The 24,089-nt window shown below is 48.6% G+C and overlaps 1 protein-coding gene across 4 annotated transcripts in view; it reads right to left on the bottom strand.

Annotated features, from left to right (window-relative positions):
* Positions 1 to 246: 246 nt before the first annotated feature.
* AXIN2 (axin 2) overlaps positions 247 to 24,089 on the bottom strand; it is a 51,397-nt gene continuing 27,554 nt past the window's right edge. For 2 of the 4 annotated variants that reach the window (XM_069872766.1, XM_069872764.1), the window contains exons 2-11: positions 22,383 to 23,312; positions 16,380 to 16,520; positions 10,784 to 10,886; positions 8,792 to 8,932; positions 8,107 to 8,603; positions 7,794 to 7,976; positions 7,291 to 7,509; positions 6,623 to 6,718; positions 5,260 to 5,427; positions 247 to 1,116 (exon numbers count right to left, since the gene is read on the bottom strand). In XM_069872766.1, coding sequence (XP_069728867.1) covers positions 990 to 1,116; positions 5,260 to 5,427; positions 6,623 to 6,718; positions 7,291 to 7,509; positions 7,794 to 7,976; positions 8,107 to 8,603; positions 8,792 to 8,932; positions 10,784 to 10,886; positions 16,380 to 16,520; positions 22,383 to 23,206 — 2,499 coding nt within the window. In that variant the 5' untranslated portion in view covers positions 23,207 to 23,312 and the 3' untranslated portion in view covers positions 247 to 989. Of the gene's footprint in view, positions 1,117 to 5,259; positions 5,428 to 6,622; positions 6,719 to 7,290; positions 7,510 to 7,793; positions 7,977 to 8,106; positions 8,604 to 8,791; positions 8,933 to 10,783; positions 10,887 to 16,379; positions 16,521 to 22,382; positions 23,313 to 23,942; positions 23,993 to 24,089 lie in introns of those variants that run through there. The other 2 variants (XM_069872765.1, XM_069872767.1) reach the window with 2 other exon arrangements.

A 24,089-nucleotide genomic window follows, 5' to 3' on the forward strand; every position in this document is an offset into this window, starting at 1 on the left:
TAGCTATGTGGAATACATACGGGTTCTTAACCTGGCTTTTGCAACACGTCCTTTTGGTGCGCTAAGTATGGAAACGGCACCTGGATGGCTGCTTCTACAGCTCTCTCAGGCTTGGGTTTTGCTCTACCTTGCCCCAGCCACGAGAGGCACTGGCCACCACAGGCTACCCTCACCACTGACAGCAGCAAAGCAAACCCCTCACACCAGAAATCCATGGATAAAATTAACAAGTTGCTGTTGTCCTAGTGCATCTACCATATTTAACGCTTAAGACCTTTATTTCAAATTAGAGCAGCATAGATTAAAATGCACCGGTCTCTAGATGAATGGCAGGACAGTATTTTTATTTCAGCTTTTATTATTACTACTATTATTATTTCTTTAGAAAAGTTTTATCTTCACTTGGAGAAATACTGGGCACAACATCACTCTTTCCCTCCCCCCTTCAAAAAAACCCTCATGAATGTGCTCATAGCCAACCTCCTAAAGTTTAGATAGTGGGAACAATATAAAAAAATAAAATAATCCTTCCTCCCATCACCTCACTTCCCAGCCCCTCTCTTCTCCATTGTTAAAGCAGCATATCCAAAAACTGGACTTAAGGGAAAACAGACCGTTCAATAAATATCAATAAGGATTACTGTTAAGGTAAGCTATACAGAGTTTCTCTTAGTCCATAGATTTGAGATCCCCGGGAAATCATATATTATGTATGGAAGTCTCTCAAACACAGTCTGCATCTCCAATAGCCAACAGTGGTCATGCTTTTAATAAATAGTTCAGGGTTTTTATCATCTCAGTACCCAACTCATGAATAATAAATGCCATTTTTTTTCCTCTAAGGCTAATTCAGCAAAGTCTTCATAGACTTCACTTTTTTTCTTCATTGGTTCAAAACTTTCCTTCAGTTTGTTTTTTCCTTGTCATCACTACTGTTGTGTGTCCAAACATTTTTCTAGCTTAACTTTTCTTAAGAAACGCAGATGCCATCAATCGATTCTCTCCACTTTCCCAAGAATCCTTCCTTCATACATCGGCAGGATGGTTTCGTCTTCCCAAATCTCTTCAAACACCGCACCGCAGTCAAACTCATCGCTTGCTTTTTTGAAGTAGTATCTGTGGTAAGGAGAATTAAAATACAGTTATAAATCAAAAGGTAAAGCAAAGGCTGCTTTGGCAGTTCTTTTAACCACAACACGTCCAATCTTTCCCTCCTAGGATGCTCTGGCAGTGCCCAGCACAGCCAGGAAAACCTCAGGGCTGCTCAAGTCCAGCAACACGAAAGCATCGGGCTGCAGGGACACGGATGGGACAGAGAGAGCAGGGCTGTGCACACTCCTCAGCAGTGACAACAGCTTCCACAGTGAGTAAATTACATGCATTGGCAGTGGCTATTCTCAACATAAAGAAAATTAGACAGCACAGTGATTTCTGGTCAAATACCTTATTTAAAAAATAAATAAATACAATTTCAAAGCAAAGCATTCTTAAGGTTCCCCTCTCTCCCCACCTTCTTTCTTTCATGTGTTTTCTTGTTTCAAAGCTGAAGCCCAGCATTAAAATTAGCAACTGTTATTAAAAGGAGAAGCTTTTTAGGCATACAGATGGATGAAAAGAAACCATCCCAACTTCCTGCAATGCAAAAGCTGAAACTCTGCAGTACTTATACTGAAAAAAGCCCTGGGAGCCTCACATTTGAAACAACCCAATGCCTAATTCACTATCCATTTTAAGTGACAGAAACTCCTGTATTTGCTTCCCGATGCTTCCTAGCAGCCCTGGTCCAGCCTGCAGGACGTGACACGGGGAGGTCAAGTAGCAGTGTCCTGCATTCCTGCTCTTTTGCTCCGGGTCGTTAGATCATGAAGCCAACGAACCCAGAGACAAAAAGTACCCCCACCCCTCCTGTGTCAAACAGTAAGGACCCCTCTATTATCCTGAATTAGACCGTTCAGCTTCTTGATTAAAGGTTCCTTTTATCCCGACGAGCTTTCTTCCTTCTAAGGCTGCTTAATTGCATATGCACAAATGAAGGGCTTCCATTCAGAGGGGTAGCATTTAGGGAGCCCGTCCGTCTGCCACCGCACACCTCCTCGGACATGCCCGCTCCCTTGGAAAAGTGCTTTGCCATCTGATCAGGGATGGAAAAACCTTCATCAGATGGATTACAGAAAAAAAAATAAAAAAATTAACCCCTCCCCTGTAGTTTCCAGACAGCTGGGGTTGCAGATGTTTGTTAGGGGAAAAGAGGTTGCAATTATTATTCTTCTAGGATGGGAAAGGTCAGATTAAGCTCACTTTTACTATTAAAGCTGAAAGAGCTTTGGGAGGGTCTTAGAATTCATTTTGATTCTTCTTTTAGCGACTGTTCTATTACACATTTTTAAGATACCCAGTAACAACAGCTTGCGAATCTGTTTATTTTTATCGTACATTAAAACTATTTTCGTAGGGGGAAGAAAAAGCTGGCTTTTTAGTTAAAGAGATGAACCAGGACCATTTAGTTAAGGTAGGGTTAGGGTTTATTTTTGTAAAGTCATTCCAAGCTGAATTGACACATGTTGCATCTTTAATGGCTCAGCAAGGAAAAACATCTTTTAGTCCTTCAGAGCCTGCCCTCCTTGAAGTCAGTGGCCCAGCTCCCACCAGCTTCCATGCTGCAGGTCAAGGCCACAATTCCCCAGGCCAGCAGCCTTGAAACAAAACCAAGAAAACCCAAGGAAAGTTTGAATGAATTACAAAAAACTTTCTCTTCCCTTTCCCCTTCTCCACCCCTCTCCAGATAACAGAGGCTCTTCCCAATAACTTCCTCCCCAAGCCCAAGCGCTGGCTGTGTTTACCAAATTTTTATTTGAGAAAACAAGCTGTGACCTTTTACATAATTACAACCTCATTTCACAGAGAAAAAAAGGGAGGGAAAGAAAGAAAAAGACAAGGCAAAGCAAAAAAAAAATCCACCCCCACATCTTCAAACAAGTCGCTCTGCTCTTATTTGCTCAGAAACGGGCTTTCCATTGAACCATATTTTATGTGGCAAGCTTTGCTCTTTTTTTAATTTTATTTTTTTCTGTATTTTTTGGGACATCTGGCACCAATCGAGGCGAGCAGGCCTGGCGTTACAGCTCTGTTTTGAACCGCTGCCATCTTCAGATTACCCGACACCACCCAGTTTTTTTGTGCCTGTATGTTTGTTTTTTGTTAACGCCATCAGTATTAAATCACTGCTTAATTTCTTCTTTTTCTTTTTCAGGCATGGGGAAGGAAAGCAAAGCAGCGATTTCCCGGCGGCTGCCCCACGGCAGGGCCGGCCGCGCGGCTCTGGCATCACGGGAGCCCGAGGTACCCGCCTCGCAAACTGATCCAATCAATAAAGAATTTGGAGAGCGGAGCATTTCTGCATGTCTTTGTGCATTAAATGAAAGGCAACGGCTTCAAAGACGTGCTTATTAAATGTGCCTTAAAAAGAAATCAATGCCAGATGTGACCAAAGCAGCCTAGTTAGTGCCTCCCCGTAACACACGCTACTCCGGGCACTGCGGACCTCTTCCCTGAAGGTCACCCGCAGTTTCACTCAAAGTCCAGCCAAAAGTCAAAGCTTAGATCAAAATGATTCCCTGGAGGTACACACATTTGTGTAATTAGTTTCACCTTGTGTCTGCGCAAGATAAAATACTGGGCACGTAACCAAGTTCCTTTTATAAATTTCTGTATTGTCTTTACCCAGGTGTAAAGGGGTGAGATCTAAGCAAAACGTTGTTTCATCCTTGTCAGTCACTTAAAAACATTTTCCAAAATAATTACTGTCTGACAAGGCACAAATAATTGCACCTGGAGGGACTTTTGGGCCACAGAGGTTTTAGAAGCCTATTCCTGCACTTGGGCATCACAGAAATGTCACAGAAAATGAATAAACAAACAAAAAATTGTTGGTTTTGGGGGGTGATGATGACTACGGAGACACTGGAGTAGCACCAGACCAGTGGTGAGGCCAGGGAAATCAGTTTGCACATAGGGCAGGAGGCTGCATCAGCCACAGGAGGAGCACAGCAGGAGAGGCTTTAGGGGCTGGAAAACAGCCCAACGGTGCTAGAAGCCCAGGAACCTCGCCTGGAGGTTGTCCAGCTTGGGTGTACTTGCAGGTTGCTGCCATCTGATGGCAGCCGGGCGGGCTGCAAAGATGGTTTTGGGGAAGGATTGGCAGCATTTCAGTGCCAGCCCCACTGTGCAACGGCCACACACCCCAGCTCAGCACCCCCCAGCCTGAGAGCACCCGTGGGATCTGCAGAGGTGGACTTTCCAAAGGTGCCAATGATTGAGCACCAGCTGGAAAGTCCTCGTACCAAACCTAAATTACCATCTGGAGGTTAAATCAGAGGCTGCCAGTTACAGTGCAAGCCTTCCGTCTCTTTGAAGAAGCATCAAATTGAGTGCAAATTCAAAACTTGGATCTTGTCCCTCCTGCTCACCCTGCAGGAGAAGTGGCCAACAGATGATCCCACTGGTGCCAAGATCTACTGGGAAAGTACAGCAAAAAACAGCCAATGTGAAGCTACTGCCATGAGAACTAGGAGAGTAAGGGAAGCAGCAAACTGGTTAAACTGGGAGTTGGGCCCTGAAAACCAGACAGGCAGGGTTTGTCCGCATTTCTGAGGAGGAACTTGGTATCGCTGGCAGAGCCTTCCCTGCAGGGCAGAGGATTTTTTTTCCGTAATGAAGAGAAAAGTGAACTCGTCGAGTCTCAGCTACATGTTCAGTGAGATGCAACATCCCAACCTTTCACTGACTGCATTTACAGCCACACCATTCAAAAAAATAAGAACAATTAAAAATGAAAAAAAAATTAAATAAGCAGGCAAAGCAGGAGGCCAGCACCAAGATGAATGCTGGCCCCAGTTTGGAAACCAAACCCCACCACCATTCCGTGCCTTCACCACAAGGCCATCCCAGCCTTTCCTGGTATTCAAACTTTATGGACAAGGGTTGGAGCATGAAGCCTGCCAGCCTGCATCCTTATGCAATGCAACTGAGGGAGGAGGCTGGGGAAGGAGATGGAGAAGAGGTGGCCCCCTAGTCAAGCTGCAGCTCAAGGCCCCTTTCTCCATCTCCAAGTCACTCTTGGTTTGAGTGGGTGGAGCAAAAGAAGACCTACAGCCTCTGAGAAGCGAGGTAAATGTGTCATTGTGGGTAGACACAAAACATCTGCTGATTCTTTAGAATTATTAGACTGTATTAAAGAATAAACAAAAAACGTATTCTTACCTGTAATTTCCCTTTTTGCTCAGCTGTTCTTTAAAGTGCCCAAGTGTCAGGCTCTGGGCCTTTAACATCCTCCGGTAGGGAATTTCTTCTCCGCAAAAAAAATAGGTGACAACCAACTCGCTCGACTGAGAGGTGTGAACAACTGGCAGTTTCTTTGGCTCTTTGTGACTGAAAAACAGAAAATACACACAAACCTCTCTATTTCTTCCATTTGAGAACAAGCCGTTTCACCACAATCAACCCAGCAGCATCTCTGCCACACGTAACCCTGGGCAGAAATATCCTGGGTGTGACCCAGAAAGTCAGATATTCCTGTAATCGCCACGCATTTGTCATGCTGCATTTGCACAGAACTTTGTTCCTGCTCGCTCTGATGGTGGGAACTGTGGCATCATCAAGCACCCAGCCATGGGCAGCAGAAACCTCATCCCATTTTATGGATGGGACAATTAAGGGATGGAGGTTGGATGGTTGCTGGAAGCACCACAGCAGATGAGCGGGCGTAGAGCTCACCATGGGCTAAACTCTACCTAGGACACCCCAGCATTATACACCTCTGATTTTAAAACTCATTTTCATCTGCCTTCATAGAAAGCATCTGCCAAGCTTCTTTCTCCTGCACAAAACCACCTGCAACCACCAACAGCCAACAAAGCAAAACCACAGCCAGATTCTTCACCTGAAGTACAAAGGTAATGTTATTTTCCCCGGTAAGGATAAAATTAACTGGATTTTGTCATATGAACCAAGGGAGCCTTCTTAAAGAATAATTAAAACAATATTACCCAGCAAAATGGCAACGCTGTAGTGAATGCCACGCAGCCAAACCTACAACTGCTTCTGAGGCAATGTACACTTGGCATGTCAAAAGGTCACAAAGTGTTAGTCCGCAGTAATTTAGTCTTCCTAATTTGTTCTAAGTCTTTGTAGAGTGGCTTCAGAAAAAAAGCTGCTAGCAAAGACAGCTGGTGGACTTAAGGTCAACCAATTAAAAATGAAAGGCTCTAGTCAGGTGGCTCAGTCTGGACTTCAAACATTACTCATTGCTTAAGATGAAGAGGGTAAGAAAGAAAACTTTAATTATTTAGGCCATTTTAGACCTCTCTGTAGCAGATTTCTTGTTAAAAGAACCATCCTGTAATTAGACTAATCCAATCTTTGTCCACTTTACAGGAATGCAAGTTAAAAAGAGCCAGAGACAAGATTTGAAAATGTTTTGTTCTTTCTCTCAGAAGAGCGTTTGAAAGACGGAATTTCAGATATAAGAATTTCCTCTCTTTTCAAAGTGCAATCCATTTAATGAAAATATAATTATGACATATATATATATTTCCCAAGCCTATTCTGCTCGTGCGATACTCACTCTTCTGTCGTTAGGCTTGCATTGCAGAAAGGGGTGTTTCCCCCTGGAACGGCAGCGGAGTGGTTTCGATCCCTCTGCTGATTTGAGGTTGAACATCTGAAGTGGAGAGGGGGAGGGCAAGTGGGGAAGAAGGGGAAAAAAAGAAGGAAAGAAACAACTTTAAAAAAAATACAATCTTCTAAATTGAAGTCTCCTGCAGGTCATTAAGTTCGCTCTTTATATCAACCCTCACATATTGTAAACAATCAAAGGAAGAATTAAAAATGCTGTGGGCTAATTTATCCTTCCGTACCCACATGAACGATAACCAGTCCAATTCTCCACTTGGTATGTAGCTGGAGTCCACCCCAGAGGAAAAAAATGGGCAAATTACAGCCATCAAAAGAGTGGAAGTAATGGTCTAGGATTCAAACTATTTGCGCAGGGGTAGGGTGGGGTTGGAATAAGGAGGCTCATCGTTGGGGCTTGGCCAAGCTGTGCCGTCATGTATCCCCACAGCCCAGCCCTATGGCTGACCCTGTACCTAGGCAGGGAGGAACCATCCCCGTTCACCCACTGCCTCGCCCACCATCACTGGCCGAAGACGAGCACCTCGTGAGCCTCTCCCAGCCTCGCTGCTTCCCAAAACCCACCGTGTCACCAAGGACCAGCCCTCCCACTGCTGTTACCGTTGCTTCTGCGGCTTGGAGACCTCGGCGAGCCGGCGGCACGCTTCTTCCAGCTGTGCCAGGGTGTTGGGTGGGGTGAGGGGGGGCATGGCGGGGTCCTGGACGAAGGGGTGGGTGGGCTGCACCCCACGGGGGTGGCTGCCGGTCCCCCAGGAGTGGTGGCGGCCGGCGGGCCCCTTGGCGAAGTCGGAGCTGTAGGCCTTCTTTGTGCTTTGTGCGCTTGGGGAGGGGAAGAAGTCGGGTTAGAAAAGCTGGAAAATATGACTTTAATAGCAGCTCCTATTCTGCTCGCTCCCTCTCAAAAGTCTGTCATAACATGAAAGGAGGTTTATTGCCAAAAACATGACATTTTTGTGGTTTTTCTGGTTCTGCGGAACAGCTTTTATATTAAACCGGAGGAGCAAAGAGTCTCATTTGTTTTTAGCGATTGTAAAAATAGACAGCCCATGTAATATATAAATATTTACCGGGAGCGATATTGCTGTAGACAGCTGCATATTTACCTATGGGGCTTGTGCTTATTTTGTCTCTCGCTCTCCAACATCCACTGCCACACATTCTGTGCCCGGTCCGCCTCACCCCCCGGGAGCTGCACCCCTCCGGGGCCAGGCAGCCCCCCGTCACCAGCCGGCAGGGCGACACTCTCCACTCCTCTGCCTGGCCTCTTCGGAAGCGTCCCCGTCCTGCTGATGGCGAGAAGAGAACAGAACCCCACTGTTAGCCCCCTGCGGGGCCGTCCCGATCAACCCTCTTGCAGAAGGATGATGGGGCGATGGTTTGGGGTGGGTGCAATGGAGAGAGATGTTCGTGACTTACCCGAAGGGCTCCAGCGGAGGGAGAGGGGGGTCGGTGCTTTTCGGGTGGCCCTTGCACTTGGGGTAGCAGTAGTAGTCGCTGCCGGAGGAGCAGCAGCACTGCACCCGCTGAGCTGCCTCAGCTTCAATCTGCTCCTTCGTCTTGGGCATGGTGTGGTGGTGGATGTAGTGGTGGTGGACGTGTTTGGTGGTCTGCTTGGTGATGAAGCCCTTACCCACCAGGGCGCAGGCGGCCGGCGAGGCCAAGCCAGGCTGCAGCTTGCCCATGGGCAGGCGGTCAGGGGAGCGGGTGCGGGGGCTGTGCCGGCCCATGCCGGGCGACTGGCAGCCAGGGGTCTTCAGCACGCGGGAGAGATGCTCGTCCAGGATGGCTTGGGGGTCCTCCTCATAGCTGCCAGAGGGCAGGAGCGAGAGCGGGTGCTGCGGATGCTGGGCGTTCATCATCTCCCGACTGCTCTGCAGGCTGGCGGGGAGCTCAGAGCCCTCCTTCTCCTCATCCTGTCAGCCAAGCGATGGCAAGAAATAAATGTTAGAGGACAGGGAGAGGGTGAGGTATGCGCCAAGATGAGCCCCCATGGGCAGTGTGATCAAAACACATCGCTTCCCATGGACAGGATATGGCCCCCTCCCAAGCCCCGAGCTGGTCGGCACACCTGACCTTGGCCCTGGGAGGGTTAATCTCCTACCTCCTTGATTTGCTGCAGCCTCTCCTCCAGACTGTCCATGGTTTCTTGCTCCCGCTTCAGCTTCTCCAGCCGGGAAATGAGCTCCGCGGCGAAGGCAGCTGGCTCCACTGGGGTCATCTCCTTGGGAAGACGGTGAGTCCTCTACAAGGAGCGGGGACAGAAGGCACAAGGCATGTTTAGCGGGCGGCGCGGGTGCTTAGCCGGAGCAGCATCGCCGGCCCCGCTATGCTTGTTGTGTCTCCATGTTTGGATGAAAAGACGACCGCAACTAGGCATGGTCTGCTCTGGATTTTTATGAGCTAGTGCTGTGGCCTCATGGAGTGACATCCTCCCCACCAGCGTTTGCCTTCGGCAGAAGCAGTTGGTCGCACTCTGAGGAACCCCGCTTGTTCTCTCTGTAGTACAACCAGCCCATCAGTAGCTACTCTGAAGTAGAAAATCTTCAAAGACTGTTGTCAAACATCAAAAAAAAAAAAAAAAAAAAAAAACCTCTGAGGTGGGAGGGAGAGACTTTAACTCAAGGAATAAAGTGAGTATAAACAGAAAGGAGTTGGAAATTAAAAAAAATAAGATGGAGAAAAAGGGAAAGGAGAAGAAAAAAAAAAGGGGAAAAAAAAAAAAGAAGTCAAACGGTTGCAGATCAGAGAAGTGCTGGTAATTTATTTCCTGGCTACACACTGGGCACCTTTGAGGTAGTGTTGTCTCAACAGTGTCCTAGATCTCTTCCCCCCCCTCCATCTCTTTGTACAGAAAATGAAGAAAGCTGCTGCAGGCTAGCAGTGCTACACTGCTGAGCTTGGCTGCCTCAAGCAGATCTATCAAGGGAAAAAGGGAACATCTCCAAATCAAGTGCAGAATATAAAAAGGCAAAATGCGAATTTCTGCCAAAAGAAGCAAACATGGCAGGAAAAGGGAAAAAAAAAAAAAGAGGAAAAAGAAACCACCCACCCGCCTCTGCCCTCCCTCCTGCCACCCCTACGCACCCCATTCCTCGCCACCTTTCCCTCTCTCTCTTTCCCCCCCACCGAAAGCAGAAAGCTGAACTGCCAACTCTTTCACATACTACCCACCAGATGAGGTGGGGCCTCTCTCCGGCAACCACTTAGCTCCAGAAATGATGTGAGGGTAGAAAAAGGCCACTCTGCTGGAAATTGTCACTCTTACACAAGCTGGCTCTATTCAGTCCCTGATCAAAGCACTGCCTTACAGAGAAAGTCGATTTGCACGCCCTGGGACAAAATAATCTAATTTACAAGCTCAGGCTATAGAACTTTCTTTACGGAGGAAGAAGGAGAAAAAAAACCAAAACAAAAAGAAAAACCACATAAACCACCCCCCCCGCCACCAGAAATATCATCTATGATTTCTTGCTGCTTAAGAGAGCAGAAAGAGGATTTTTAGCATATTAATCTCAAGACAAGATAAGTTTCTACTTGTCCGTGTAAACAGTTTATTCACTGCAGGAATTGGGAGTCTGCAAGTCAACTGAATTAGCAAGTCAGCGAGTTAATTTTTGAGAGCTTGGTAACGCTGCAAATCCGATCCCCTCAAAATAAGGCACAGATCTGCTGCAAATGTCTCTCTTTTGGGAGATCCTGCTTCCCGCCAGCTTACAGACCGTGTGCTTTTGAAGGCTGTCGGTGATGCACATGAGGCCAACCCCCAGCATGCTCAGCATCAGCAGAGGGGTCAGGGTGGTGGCCAGAGCCAAGTCTCACTAGACCCAACCGAGGCATCTCTGCTTGGAGTCAGACCAAGAGGACAAATCCAGTGCCACTGAAAAGCCCTAGTTAGCAGCCGGCTTTCACAGAAGGACCAAAATGTGACTGTACACAAGAAACTTTTCGCAAAGATGCTGACTGCACGTGGCTCCTGAACACACCAAGCAGCATCTCGTCTGGTATCGCGTAGGGATCCTGCCATACGTGCCCATTCCCAGTCCCAGCATGTTCCACAGCCAACCCAAACCCTGCAGCTCCCACCTGAACTTACCGGAAAATGAGGTAGAGAAACTTGACCGTTGGCCTTGACACTTCGATGCATCTCGCGCTGGAGCTGCTTCTTGCTCCCAATTCTGTAGGGGGGGATCCCATCTCTGCACATGGAAGAGAGGTCATTGTCAGCTGGGGTTCTGCCCACGGTCTAACCAAGATGCTTCTCCATCACCTCTGAAACCACCCAGGCACACCACAGGCCCATGTTCCCAGGTGCTGAGCCCTCTGGACATCACACCTGAAGCCAGGAGAAGACTCAAACATCATCTGGTGGCCTGGGAAGACCCTGTGTCACCTTCTACAGGGATGTGCAGTAAAGAAGTCAAAGCTGAAAAGCAACCTGAAGACAATCCTCCACGGGAAAATGCCCCAAAGATCCCATTAGCTTTGCTTTAGAGAATTCTTACAGAAAGGCCCTTCCAATGCTATGGTTCTGCTTCTGCCCTTTATTTTTGTTGCTTTTTCACCACTGAATTACACCCTTTGAGACCACAAGCTTTCCTCAAGCTGTGAAACACCCCGTAGGGTGCTGGCTCCGTGGAAAGAAGGAAAGAGGCTGATGATGGATGGCCATCAAAAAGCTGCTCCTCATCTCCAGTCCTACTTAAGATCTGAGATGTTTCTCCTGCCCTGAGGCTGGCCGGCACAGGTCACCACGAGGCACCGTGAGGCGTAAGCAAAGCCAGGCCATACCCTCCAGGCACAACATTGCTCCCCTCAGCCACATCGGCCCGTGGTCAGCAAGCTATGAGGAGAGACCAGGCAAGAAGCACTGGTGGGAACAGCCCCCTGCACAAGCCGCTCAAAGCAACGTGAGGTGTTTTCATCTGGCCATGCAAAAAGTTACCTCAGTTAGGATTAAAGGGTGTTCTACAGACAGCGGAGACAGCTGGAAGAGCACGCCTGGAGATCCTGAATGCCTCATTCCACCCCTTCCCTCAGACTGGCTGAATAACCTTGATCTCTGGACCCATCTCTTTCATCCACCTGCCCCCACACCTGACTCATCTCCTGAGTGGAGAAAATAGCTCCTGCCTAAGGAGGAGTGGCGGCGGCTGAGTAGACAACAGTGGCCCTGTGCTGCTGCCAGAGAAGTCAACATGGCACGGCAACCCACGTGGCACCTCCCACAGCCATAGTGGGCACTCAATGACACGTTTTGGACATGCAGCCAAAGACAAGGTGCAAGAGAAAGCTTTCCCAGAGATGCCAAGCCCCTTCTCCTGAGAAAGATGACTAGATGCCATAGCTCCACACTCAAAGTTTGAGGCATGCTATAGCCTTTGTGAAGATCTTGGCCAAAGCATTAAGTTGCCATTAAATTGTTTTAATAAGCAAGATTAAGCTGCAAAACCCAGAGTGAAAGACCAGAACCATTTCATCTTAAAATACTTGGAAAACTCTCAATAATCAAATAAAGCACGTTGGGACTGCAGAGAAAGTCCTTGATGCCACAAGATGAAAACCAGCCTTCTCCAGGCTAGTCCATGAATGGACGTAACATTACAAGTGAAAGGAGCTAATTGTCCTAATGTCCCCATTGCACAACACATGGCTCTGAAGTGCTTTCCAGGGAAGCAGCCCAGCACACGCTGGCTGTTGCAGCCAGCCACAGTCACTGGCTGCAGCTGCTGATGGCCACCAAGCATTTCTGCTCCACAAAACCATGGGGCAGCAGGGCTTGGGGCGCATGACATGCTTTAGCTTTGGGGGAGGATGGGGAAAAAGCAAATTTAAGGTGAAAACGAAATCATCTGTACCTTCAGGGAAGCATCCGATAACTGAGGCTTACTGAGATGAGGGTCTCCTAGGGAAGCCCTTCAATATAGGGAGTTACCAGTAAAATAGGCATTTTAAAGGTAAGTAAAAAAGCCAGTACAAGGATGTTAGATGCATATATGCACACAGACTAATCCCGTTAACATATTCAATTAAAGAGGAGGTGCCCTCTATAAATGGCAGCACAAGAGGCCAGATGGGGAAGAGCAGGGAAGCAGCTGAATGTCTATGCATTCAACAGGAGGCACCTAAGGACATGATCAAGGGACAGCAGGGAGCCCAGCAGCCTTCCTGCGCTTCCCACTTCTCTCCAGGTCTGCATGTACCTCTCCTAGTGGGATGTCTCCATGCTCCCAGCTTAGCGGGAACCACCTCTGCCCAAAGGGACAGTCCTGGGACAGACTACGGAGCAGAGACTTGCACCATTCCCAAGCAGAGTGGCTCAAAAAGGAGAAGGAAAAGCAATACTGACCCAACAGCACTGCTGCTCACTTTATTTAAGATTTGCCCTCGTTCAGGTTGGTACAGTCTGCTCCTTTCCCCTCAAACTCCTCCAGTTGCAGGGGACAGCCCCACATCAAACTTCCTCCCCTGCTTCTAAAGTTTTGCCCTGTCAGGGAGTTTTAAAAGTTGTGACAACATGCAGAATTTAAAAAAAAAAAAAAAAATAGAAAAGAGGTATTTCACTGGAATGGGAAGGCTGTGGAGCAGCTCAGGAAAGCCAGGCTGGGGAACAGGGAGTGGCCTGCACAGCCACTTTGATGAGCACTGTCTAAAACTAGGCTTTCCATATGAAACAGGGGGAAGGTGGACAACACCAGGGTTGAAGGGGGGACCAACGGGTGGTCTCTGACTACAGAAGGGACAGATGGATGGAGCTGGAGCCAGGCTCTGTACAGCAAGAGATATCAGGGGTGGGAGGAGCCCTGACGCTGAAACAACACACACAACTCCGACCGGGAAAAGTGCCTTTGAAATGAAAAGGCTGAGCTTGGTCAGGGGTTTCAGGACAGGACAAGGTTCACCCCAGCCCTCAAGGTGCTACCTCTCCCCTTGCTCCAGCAGCAAACATTTGCACTCACTTTCTTGGCTACTCAAAGCTGTGGGCTGAAGAGCTACAGAGTTTAGGCACTAAATAGTAGAGTTTAATTATAAACATTTCAGCTAACCAGTCTGGGGCTAAGCCAATCTGTTTCTGGGGGAAACGCTAGTTTGAAGTCTTCTACCCAGTCAGCTGCCATTTAAGCTGAGCCAATTATCTTAGCCTTTTGACTCAGATGTGCCTGACCTAACCTGAATGTAGTTTTACTGCTGCTTTGAAATATCAGACTCATGCGCATATGCATTCACTCCCATCTTCATTTGGCAACGGCTCTGAAACAAGCCTCTGATCTTGCCAACATCAAAAGCCTGGTTTGTAAGATAAGGTAATATTTGAAGTTTGCTCAGCAGCATTCCCCTGTGTCCAAAGTAAATCCATAAATAAGATATAAGCAAATAAAAAAAAAATCCCCTTTCCTCTCCTCCCCCAATCAAGAAATGGAAATATAAATTTGCATGATGCTTTGTGGCTATTACAAAACATACAGACTGATCTCTGGCATCTACAATTAGGAAAAAAGCAGATTGTGCATTATTTGGAGACCTCTCCTAATTCCAGTACAGTTCAGATTCAGATTTCTTTTCAAAAAAACCCCTTCACTTCACTGCTGTCTGACAGACATTTCCAGAACAAGTTTTTCCTCTTCAGCTGATACCAATATCAGCCAAAAGAACTAATTTGCATTCACCCTGACGAAACAGAATAAACCTGGGTTCTCCGTTAAAGGGGGTAAAACCTCACAGGCAGAAGAGCAGCCAGGGCTCAGCCTGTGAAAACACAAGAGGGTTTGTGCCCCAAACACGCTCACAGCATCTTCAGCAACCAGCAGAGCCTGGTGCCAGGAGAGGCAGCAAATCCCCAGTGTTTTACTGCAGCCTTGGCAGCAGCCTCTTGCTTCTGCAAAGGAAGTTTTACATCAGTCTTAACTTTAAGCCCAGTCTCCAAAACTGCCAATTTACCTCTCCCACTTCCAAACCCGCCCAACACCCCAGCACCCCCGCCTGCTCCCAGCCCTGCAGATGGTTTCAGGGATGCCCAGGGCACCGGTTCTGCAGCAGGAAATATTCCTCCGGCCTCTGCCATCCCGCTCCCCCCAGCCCTCCCTGCTGCCCCCCAACCTGGAGCTGTGGGCAGTTTAATCAGCCAAGCTTCCCCAAACTCTCACAGCCTGCGCAGGCTATTGTTATGGCAGGAAAAAACAGGCAGGCTCCTTTCAAGCGCTGCTTTATGGGGAGCTCCTATTCACTTGTTCAAGCAAATTTCAAAGCGGGCTGCTGCCCTCTCATCCCCGCTAAGCTCCCCTGGACTAACAATGGGCTGAAAGCGATTCAGTTAAGCCTTTCATCCACCATGCACTTTATTTCTCACTCAGTGCTCTCATCTGTATAAGGCCTACAATTGGCATTGCTGTGAAGAGAGGGTATAATCCTAGCCCTGTGAATCCCAAGTGACCCTACACTGGTCCAGAAATGACTAACCCAATGAATGCTCTGTTGACACATGATCACATACAACCAGAGCCAGTAAGAAGAAATAAAGAAGTCACCCTATGATTCAGCTCTTTTATTTAATGCCAATATTGTTCAATAAGGGAATCTGGTGGGACAACAAACTATTTTTTTCCATAATATCAGTTCAAAACACACATGTGCATTAAAAAAAAAAATAAAAAAGCTTTTGTTTATGCATCAAGGATTTTCGGTAAATCCTGTTTTCTGTTGTGCATCATCACACAGCACTGTTGACTTCAAAAACCCAGCAGGCAAACCCCTCTGAGAAGCACATAGTAATCACTAGACACCTCTGACAAGAGACACTAGAGAAGTTTCACCTATGGCTAGGAATGCAGCACTCTGTTTACAGGTGGGCTTTTCTAGAGCACTTGTACTTAAGTGAAGATCATAAAATACAAACAGCAGCATGTGCCTTCTGCCCTGTTGACGAAAACGGTTCCTGGGAGCTCTAAGTAAGTCTTCCTGTCTCCTCTACCTCCAGATACAAAAGCACCATTTCTCTCCTGCTGGGGAAAGCAAACTGAGGAAGAACGGCCAAACGACTTGCTCCCAGTTGCACGCTTACTTCTCAGAGTCAGAAGGTAAAGAGACAGATGCTGCGATTCCTGCACTTAGCCACAGCATCATCTCTCATCCCTATGCTCCAGAAAAACTCAGACCTGATCCACGTAGCTCCATTCAAATGGCTATTTAAAGACTGCCCAAGCCACACTGGATGAGCAGCTATTTGCCCCTTCAGGTCACTGGCCCTATTAATGTACATTCTGACATTAATGACAAACCTTAATTACAGAAAGTACTTCCCACAGGAAGTAATCTCCTCTTTGATGACTGATAACTAGTTACGGAAGCCTGGTCTTAAGACAAAAGTGCAGGGAGATACACTCTTTCGGTTAGTTGACCATTAGCACAGGGCAAAACACTTTTCCTCAGCTGCAGTTGCAAAATGCCAACAGAGGGATCCATCGTTTTATTCCATCCAATATCTCCAGTGACCGCATAAAAAGCAAGGCCACCATGCCCTGCTGCACCCCTCACTTTGGGTGCACCCCTCAGTTTTGGCAATCCCTAACCAACAGCGACAGAAACAGGGTGACGACGCTGGACCCATCGCTCCCACAAAGCCCCTGTGGTGTATTGGCACAGCAGACGCACCGATGATGCATCCCAAAAGGACTTGGCCAACACAAGATACTTACACACTGCTGTCCGTCATTGACATAGAGTCATCCGTCAGGGCATCACTAGAGATTTCACTATCATTCGCGCTGGTTGCTGGGGCAAAGACATAGCCAGAATTCACATGGTATGGGTTAACGGGATCGTTCCTCTTGAAGGACCTAGGGACAAGCAGAACAAGAATCTAGTTACAGGAATCTAGAGGAAAGCACACAAGTTTCACGGTAGCACTCTCCTTATGGGAACCATGCACACTAGCAGCTCAATCACACCAGAAGCAACAGACCCCTGCTCAGGCCAGCAGCAATCAGGACACACACTGCCTAAACACACCCAAAGTCCAACTTTAAACATGTTGCTTTTGACATTGGGAGCACACTTTAGAAAATCCGAGGAAGCACCTCTAGGTGCTTTAATACCTTCAAAAACCTGGTCCTTAAGGCTTGATGCTGCCCTGCTGAAGTTAGCAGGAGTTTTGCTGTTGGTATCAGCTGGCAAAAGATCAAGAATTTCATAGCTCAAGTCTCACTGAAAGCCACTGAGGCACCAGCTAATAAATGTTTAAGTCTACTCTGAAGACAGGAGTTAGGGTCCCTGTGGGAATACAAGTTACAGTGTCTGCATTGCCTAAAACTCCTGGAGCAGGACCACCACGCGTCAGGAGAAGGCTGAAACATGCTGTCTGAGGCTTGGCCTTGCAAAGATAGGTGCCACCTTCCTGGCCTTACAAAAACATGCAAGATGCAGGCCTTTTTTGGGGGGGGGATTGCATTTACAAGTGGGTGAGGAGGAGAAGCAAGTGAGGAGGAGAAGGATGCGGGATGTAAGGACAGGAATGGTGGGTTGTCTTAATGGACATGTGGGTTACTGAAACCAACACCCTCAGCTTCACCTGGAGAAGCAAATGCAAAGCCCAACCCAGATGCTTGAGTTGAATATCCAAGAGTGGACGCATGAAAAATTCATGGGCAGTGACATGAGCTGTGACAGGAGTGTGGCAGGGTCACCGTAAGGGGGGACCTGGGCATCCCCCTGCCTGCTACCTCCCATTACTCCAACTTCCCAGCCAGGATCAATATACATATCTTCAGCAGGCGATAAGGGGATTATGCAGGGAGGTTTGAAAGCCCCATGTTAAGGTGCACATTTTGTTCCTCTTCCAGTGAAAGAAGGGGTTGTTAAGCTTCTGTCTTTGTATATCAAAGCAAAAGACTTTGTCATCTGATAAGGACTGCTGATTTTAATAATTAGGGCCACTTACCCAGGACTTGGGGGCCTAAGGAATGTGCCAGCAGGCTCGGCAGGTTTTTTTTAATGGGCTTACCACCTCCCTGCCCCCACAGGGGGTCGGAGGGGACCAGCTGGGTTTAAGTGAGCAGCAATGTCCTCCCACTGCCCTGCTCTCCATCCCCCACAACCAACCAGGCACCCCGTCTGCAGAGCATTCCTGCTTCCCCAGCACCAAAGCACGAGCCTCCACAAAGGCTTAAGTTTAAGGAAAAAAAAAAAAAAATAAAAAGAGGGGTGGGGGAAAGGAGAGGGAAGCATGGTGGGGAAGATGGGCCTCTCTGGTATGAGAGGCGCGGGGCTGGCTGCAGGCAGGTATTCAGCTCAGCCGGGGCTGCATTCCTTTCTGGAGGAGGCCAAGGCATTTCTGATGGGGAGATCAAGATGTTAAAAAATATATATCTGGGAAGAAGTAGAAAAAAAAAAAAAGAGAGAGATAGTAAGGAATGCCACAGGAAAGAAGTTAAATCTTCAAAGATAAATTAATTCCACATGTGGGTGAAAGCAAAGTTATCCTACTACTACTACAAGAAAGGTCCTCTGAAAACCATATAGTCTCCTACTCTAATTCAGGGGGATGGGCAGCCCCAAGTGACCATCCCCAGGTCCCTGGTGGGCTTCTGGGTACCCTGTAAGGGATGCAGCTGTTAAGACTCTTCAATTTGAAACCACCTCAGGTCTGGAGAGCAGATCTGAAGACCATGCAGCTTAGCGATGCAAGATGCTCCATGAGGCTGAGGAGAGCAGGACGGTCCCCAGCACAGGACCCCCACCTTGCTGGGAGGTGTCTGTGTCACCCCTGGTTGCACCCAGGAGGGGTCTTTTGCCATGTTCTCCCAGCAGAAGCTGAGAAGCTGGGGTGGGGGCGGAGGCAGCAGGTCCCTACGAATGCAGCACAGGAAGAGGAGGCGTGTCCAAACACAGGGTTTGGAAAGATATAATTAGAGAAAGTGGCCCCAACAAACTCATCTTCCCCGTTGGTACTGGACCGCAACACCGACTCACCTACCAACACCTCAGGGACAATAAAATTGATGCACTTTTAAAGTCAGCCTCTACGCTCCGCTTGCAACACCACCTCAACTGAACCCCCCCCATCCTTTAAGAAAAGCCAAAAGGGGCTGTTTTGCTATGTTCAATTTCTCTTTTTTTTGGTTAAATTTGACCACCTTACTACAGTAATTGCACCCAGATGCATCAAGTTGCCTGCGAGGGTTTTAAATTCCAGCGGAAAGCGGTGGTCTCCTGCTGCAGATGCTGCACACACAAACACCCACCCCAGCTCCAAACTCAATATGCAAAGTGTTTTCAGCTGTCAGGTAGCAGTTGCTCTGGAGCTTCAAGGAGAATGTCTGATGTTTCTCAGCCTATTCTTATCTTGATGCGATGACACACAGCGTGGAACTCTCTATGTGCTATGTTAGGCAAGGGGCATATCAGAGGTATTATAACACCATGAAGATTTCAGGGGCTCTTGGTTGTAGCCACTGTTATGGGGTACAGTTTCAGAGTATGGGTTTTTTTACTGTCAAATTCTGCTTCTTAGAAATAAAAGCACTGTGGCAGTTCAAACCACGGATTGATACAGAGAGGAGAAAATCCACAACGAGCATTTTGAGGCAAAACTGAACTGTTTTAAAGTATTTTCTTGGGACAAACATCACTGGGCAAAGACGGGTTAAAAAAAAAATAAATAAAGGAAGCACACATGCACAAACCTGAAAAAAAATGTGTATTTTAACAAAACTATGTTAACCACAACTTCCATGCTCTAATTGTAGAACACTGTTTCAAGCATAGCTTTACAATGGCATCATTTACTTTGATAATTGAAGCCAAACTTGGTTCCAATAACTTCACACACACAAGGAGCTCCACCGGCGGGTCCATTCAAAGGCCAGGAAGCACTGGGAGCCGGCACAAGGCCATCTGCAAGCCCCAGCCTTCCCAAAGCAAGGCCAGCCCCACTGATGCTAGAGCTTAATGGGAGGCAGATGAGTCCACCTTGGACTGAACAACACGCTCCGCAGCGGCACTGCAAAGGAAGAAGCACTCTCTGTGTACACAAACCCCTGCGTGATAAATTTAGAAGCGCATATAAATAATAGCTGGAATTCCTGGAGCATGGGGCCAGGTCCAGCACAGCGCAGGGAGGCCAGTTTTAACCACAGCACAACCTACAGGGGAGGGGAGTCTCTTTGAAGGACAAGAGGGAGGTTCTACATTTAAAATATTCCCTGTATTAGAGCTCCAAATATAAGACCAGCAGTTTGCATGCATATCCCTGCTCTGCAGCCAGGCACAAACTCTGTTTTCACTTGACTTCTGTTCCTGTCCATCACTGATCCTGGGGCCAAAGTCTTTCAGCTTGAACGGTTTCTGTGGTCTCTGGTTTGCCGTGGTTTTGGCCGTGACTCCATGCCCTGGGATTTCCAGGTGGTCTCCTGTCCAAATACCAGGCTGGCCCGAGACTGCTGTGCTCCTGCCATCAGGTGTGCTCAGCCCAGCGCTCCTGGCTTTCGCTGGTATAATCGCATTGAAACCCACCGAAGCGAGTGGCAAGAGCCTGCACAGCCCTTCAAAACCATAACGCTGCTGAGCAGAAATTCTTTAATTCCATCACACACACGAGGAGGGAGGTGTGGTTTGGCCACTCACCAGGAGAGACTTTGTGCAAGCTTCAGTTCCAATCCTAAGCGCAATCCTAAACGCTGAGTGATGAGAGATAACCCATCCATATGCTCATCAGCTTCTACCACATGCACGCACAAGTGGCTTCACAAACGGATAGCTCAGGGAGGAATTGAGAAGCATCTCAGCTTGACCTCCCTCGCTTTGCATTGAGATCTCTTGGCCCCATGGAGAGCAAAAGCTCCTGGAAATTCAACAGAAGGGGATCAAAGCAAAATGAACCACCTAATGTCCTAGGAGGGCAGATCTGACATGTGAGGAGCAAGCAGCATTAATCCCCGGACAAAAAAAAAAAAGAAAAGGGAAAAAAAAGGCAGGGAGGGGGAACCAGCACTAATCAAGCAAGCAGCCACCATTCTGTGAGAGCTCTCCTGGACAAGGCACATGTGGGTTTTCAGCAGGGCCTGCAGCTCTGGTAGAACATTACAGCCAAGCCCTTCCAGCACTGAATACCAACAAAGGCTGAGAGATAAAAGCATCAAACATCCCCCTCCTGGAAAGCAAGCGAAGGGCAGCAGTTCAAACCAAGTTCTGGAGAACAGCAGATGCTCAGACAGTAACATTCAGCAGGAGACGAGGATCCCAAACCCCCAGTCCTCCACAGACCAGCTGCCAGCAAGTGCCCCCTCCCACAGCCCCCCAGCAGGAGAGGACCAGAGGCCACCACGCCAGGACAGAACACAACCCTCCTGTTTGCACCCACGCCCATCACCCCTCTGCTGGCAGGGAGGGCCAACAGGAAAGGACCAAAGAGGCCTCCGGCTTTGCAGCATCCTTGCAGGCAGGAGAGGACCCTCCCAGCTCCCCATGGCTGGGCACCGGCATGCCCAGCACAGCTGGAAGTTCTCCATGGGAGGAGGGCGCGCTCCAGCAAAGCCTCCCCAGGAGAAGCCCCATGCCCTTTGATGTCCCTGAATCCGACACACTCTCAAAATTCCTGTAAAGGAGATGTCAAACACTCACCATCCCAAACCCCAGCCTCCTGGGCCAGCAGAGGAGAGCTCGCATCTGCCAGTGGAGCCCTCTCCTCTCAGCCCTGATTCAGCAATCCACAATTTATGGCAAGGGTGGGGAGAGGAAAGAATACATTTTCAGAGGATTATACAACTCATCATTTGCTCATCAGAGCCTCTCTTTCCCATCCCCCCCTTCACTTGGAAATGGCTCTTACTTTCTTCACCCTCACACCGCGGTGCCATCAACATTTCCAACAAAAGAGAAGGGTTCAGCGACGCAGACGCATCCCAAGGCAGGGGCACATGAAGACCCTGCCACCACACAACAAACACTCTGCATCTTCTGGAGCTGCCATTAGACACAACCACATTTTAATGAGCTTGGAGCGCACAGCCAACAGGGGAGCACCAAAGATCTACAGGGGAGCACCAAAGATCTACTATTACTCTACACCTGGAATGCCTCCCCTACCTTAAGTACTCAATTTTAAGTGTCCTCCTGTATGCATTGGCTCAAAGCCACCCTAAATGGATTTGACATGACACCAACACCCAACACGATGGGAGAGGCTGCAGATCACACACACGCGCGGTCATAATAAAAGCAGATTCTGTGCGAGTTGCGAAGTTTGATGTAATACGTGCATACATTTCCTCCTCCATGACCACACAATTGCTTCCCACATAACCAACATAGTTAAAACACTGGTTGATGGAGGAGCTGGGGAACTAGTAGGCTACATTATTCATGCGTCTCTATGATCTACTCTACTACAGCTCTTAATACGTTTGAAAGCTGAACCAATAATTAACGTATGTCCGGAGGACATAGTTGCTCTGAAGTTTTTGATCTATAAGAGAACTGAAAGAGCCAATAGGGCTTAAGAGCACAGTACCTTGTTTTCTCCTGCACAGCGGAAAAAAAACCAACCAAACCCAGCCAACACCCCCCAAATTCCAGTGCTTGGAGGTGGAGGGAAGCATCCCTGCTCCTAGCTCCCTGGCACAGCAGCCACCAACAGCCTTCTGAAAAGCACGCTCCAAGTCCTCAAAGTTAAAACAAAGCCCATTTTCCAGGGGTTCCCTTACCTGTATCCGTTCTCGATCGTTTCCGTAGCTCTGACATTTGCCGTAACCCTCAACGTCTTGCTGGATAGTCCAACTACCGAAGGCAAGAGTTTGTTTTTAAAGTCTACATAGCTCCATTCCTCTTCTTCATTCAAGGTCGGGAGATAGCCACAGACAACTTTTAAGCTCCCCAGTCCATTGCTGCTCATGTACGCGGGATTCTCTCCTCCACTCCTTACGTATTCGAGGTATATATCAGAAGTTAAAAACATCTGGTAAGCATTTTCCTCCATCACAGTCTGAATCTCAGTCTGCGCCTGATCAAACATGATAGAATCTATCTGCTGCTTCTTGATGCTATCCCTTATGTAGGTCTTGGTAGCAGGCTTGAGCTGCTTGGAGACGATGCTGTTGTTCTCGATGTACCTTTTGTAGATCGCTTTGGCTACTCTTAAAGTTTTGGTATCCTTAAGGTCCATCTGCCTGAAGCCATTGCAGGCAAACCAAAAGTCTAAGGTATCCACGCATTTTTCCCTTTCCAGGAAGGTCCGAAATAGGTAGGCACCATCTTGATCTCCCAGCAAGGAATGCAAGGATTTGGTCCATCTGGCCAGAGGGGAGTCTGGGGATGCGCTGCCTTCGGGCTCCCCGAGCCCGTTCTCATTCCTCCTGGGGGCAGGAGGCACCGGCATGGCCTTGAAGCTTTGGCTTTTGGGAAGGAACGAGCTGGGGAGCTGAGGACATGGTGCTTCTCCTTCCTCTCCCGGGACGGGAGGTCGGGGAGCGTCTTCTCTGAAGCTGCTGCTGGGGTCTGGGAGGTGGGCGAGGAGCACAGCGCTGCTCATGGCTCCGGAGCCCGGTGGGGAGAGGGGCTCCCAGCGCTTCCAGGAGCTGCCTGAGCCTCTGCCTTCCTCTGCCTGGAGTCAGCAGGGGATCCTCTGAGCCTCCTCTCTGCAAAGGGAAAAAAAAAAAAAAGGGGGAGGAGGAGGTGGGGATGGGGGGGGGGGGGAAGAGAGAGAGAAAAAAGGAGTATTGATCTAATCAAAACCAGATCCTCCCAACATCAAAGACAAAAAGTAAACAGGCTTTTCAACTCTTCACAGTCAAAAAAAAAAAAAAAAAAAAGGGGGAGGGAGGGAGGAGAAGGGAGGAGAAAGGCAGGGGGGCAGCGCGGCTCCATCGCCTGCCCCATCGCGGCTCTCGGTGGGCTGGGAGGGGAGCAAGGGGGGGCACAGCCTGACACCCCCCCCCCCCCCCAATATCTCCAGGCATCTGGTTTCCATTCCCACACCCTCCTCCTCCTCCGCGCGGAGCGCTCCGCATCCCCCAGAACAGCTTTGTGGGGGCACTAAAGCAGAGGACACCCCCAAAAAGAGAGAGGGAGGAGGGGGGATGAGGAGCGGTGGCCGTACCTGCCCGCAGCGGGGCATCCCGAGCAAGGGGGGAGCCCCTTGTCCCCCCTGGAGCCACCGAATGCGGCTCGGGGAGGAGGGAAAGGGGGGGGGGGGGGGTCGGGAGATGGTGGGGGCACTGCCCTGCGTGCAAAATAATCCTAATCCTCCTCATCCTCCTCATCCAAACCTGCTCCAGAAATGGCGACGGGGCTGGGAGGAGAGGTGGGAGCTGGAGGAAAAGTCCGGAGCGACTTGGATCCTCCGAGCCCCTTTTGCAACAGCAAAAAAAAAAAAAAAATCCCCAAAAATAGATTTACAAAAAAAAAAAAAAAAA

This window comes from Phaenicophaeus curvirostris, chromosome 19 (genome assembly GCF_032191515.1).
Source record: "Phaenicophaeus curvirostris isolate KB17595 chromosome 19, BPBGC_Pcur_1.0, whole genome shotgun sequence".
NCBI classification, from domain to species: Eukaryota; Metazoa; Chordata; class Aves; order Cuculiformes; family Cuculidae; genus Phaenicophaeus; species Phaenicophaeus curvirostris.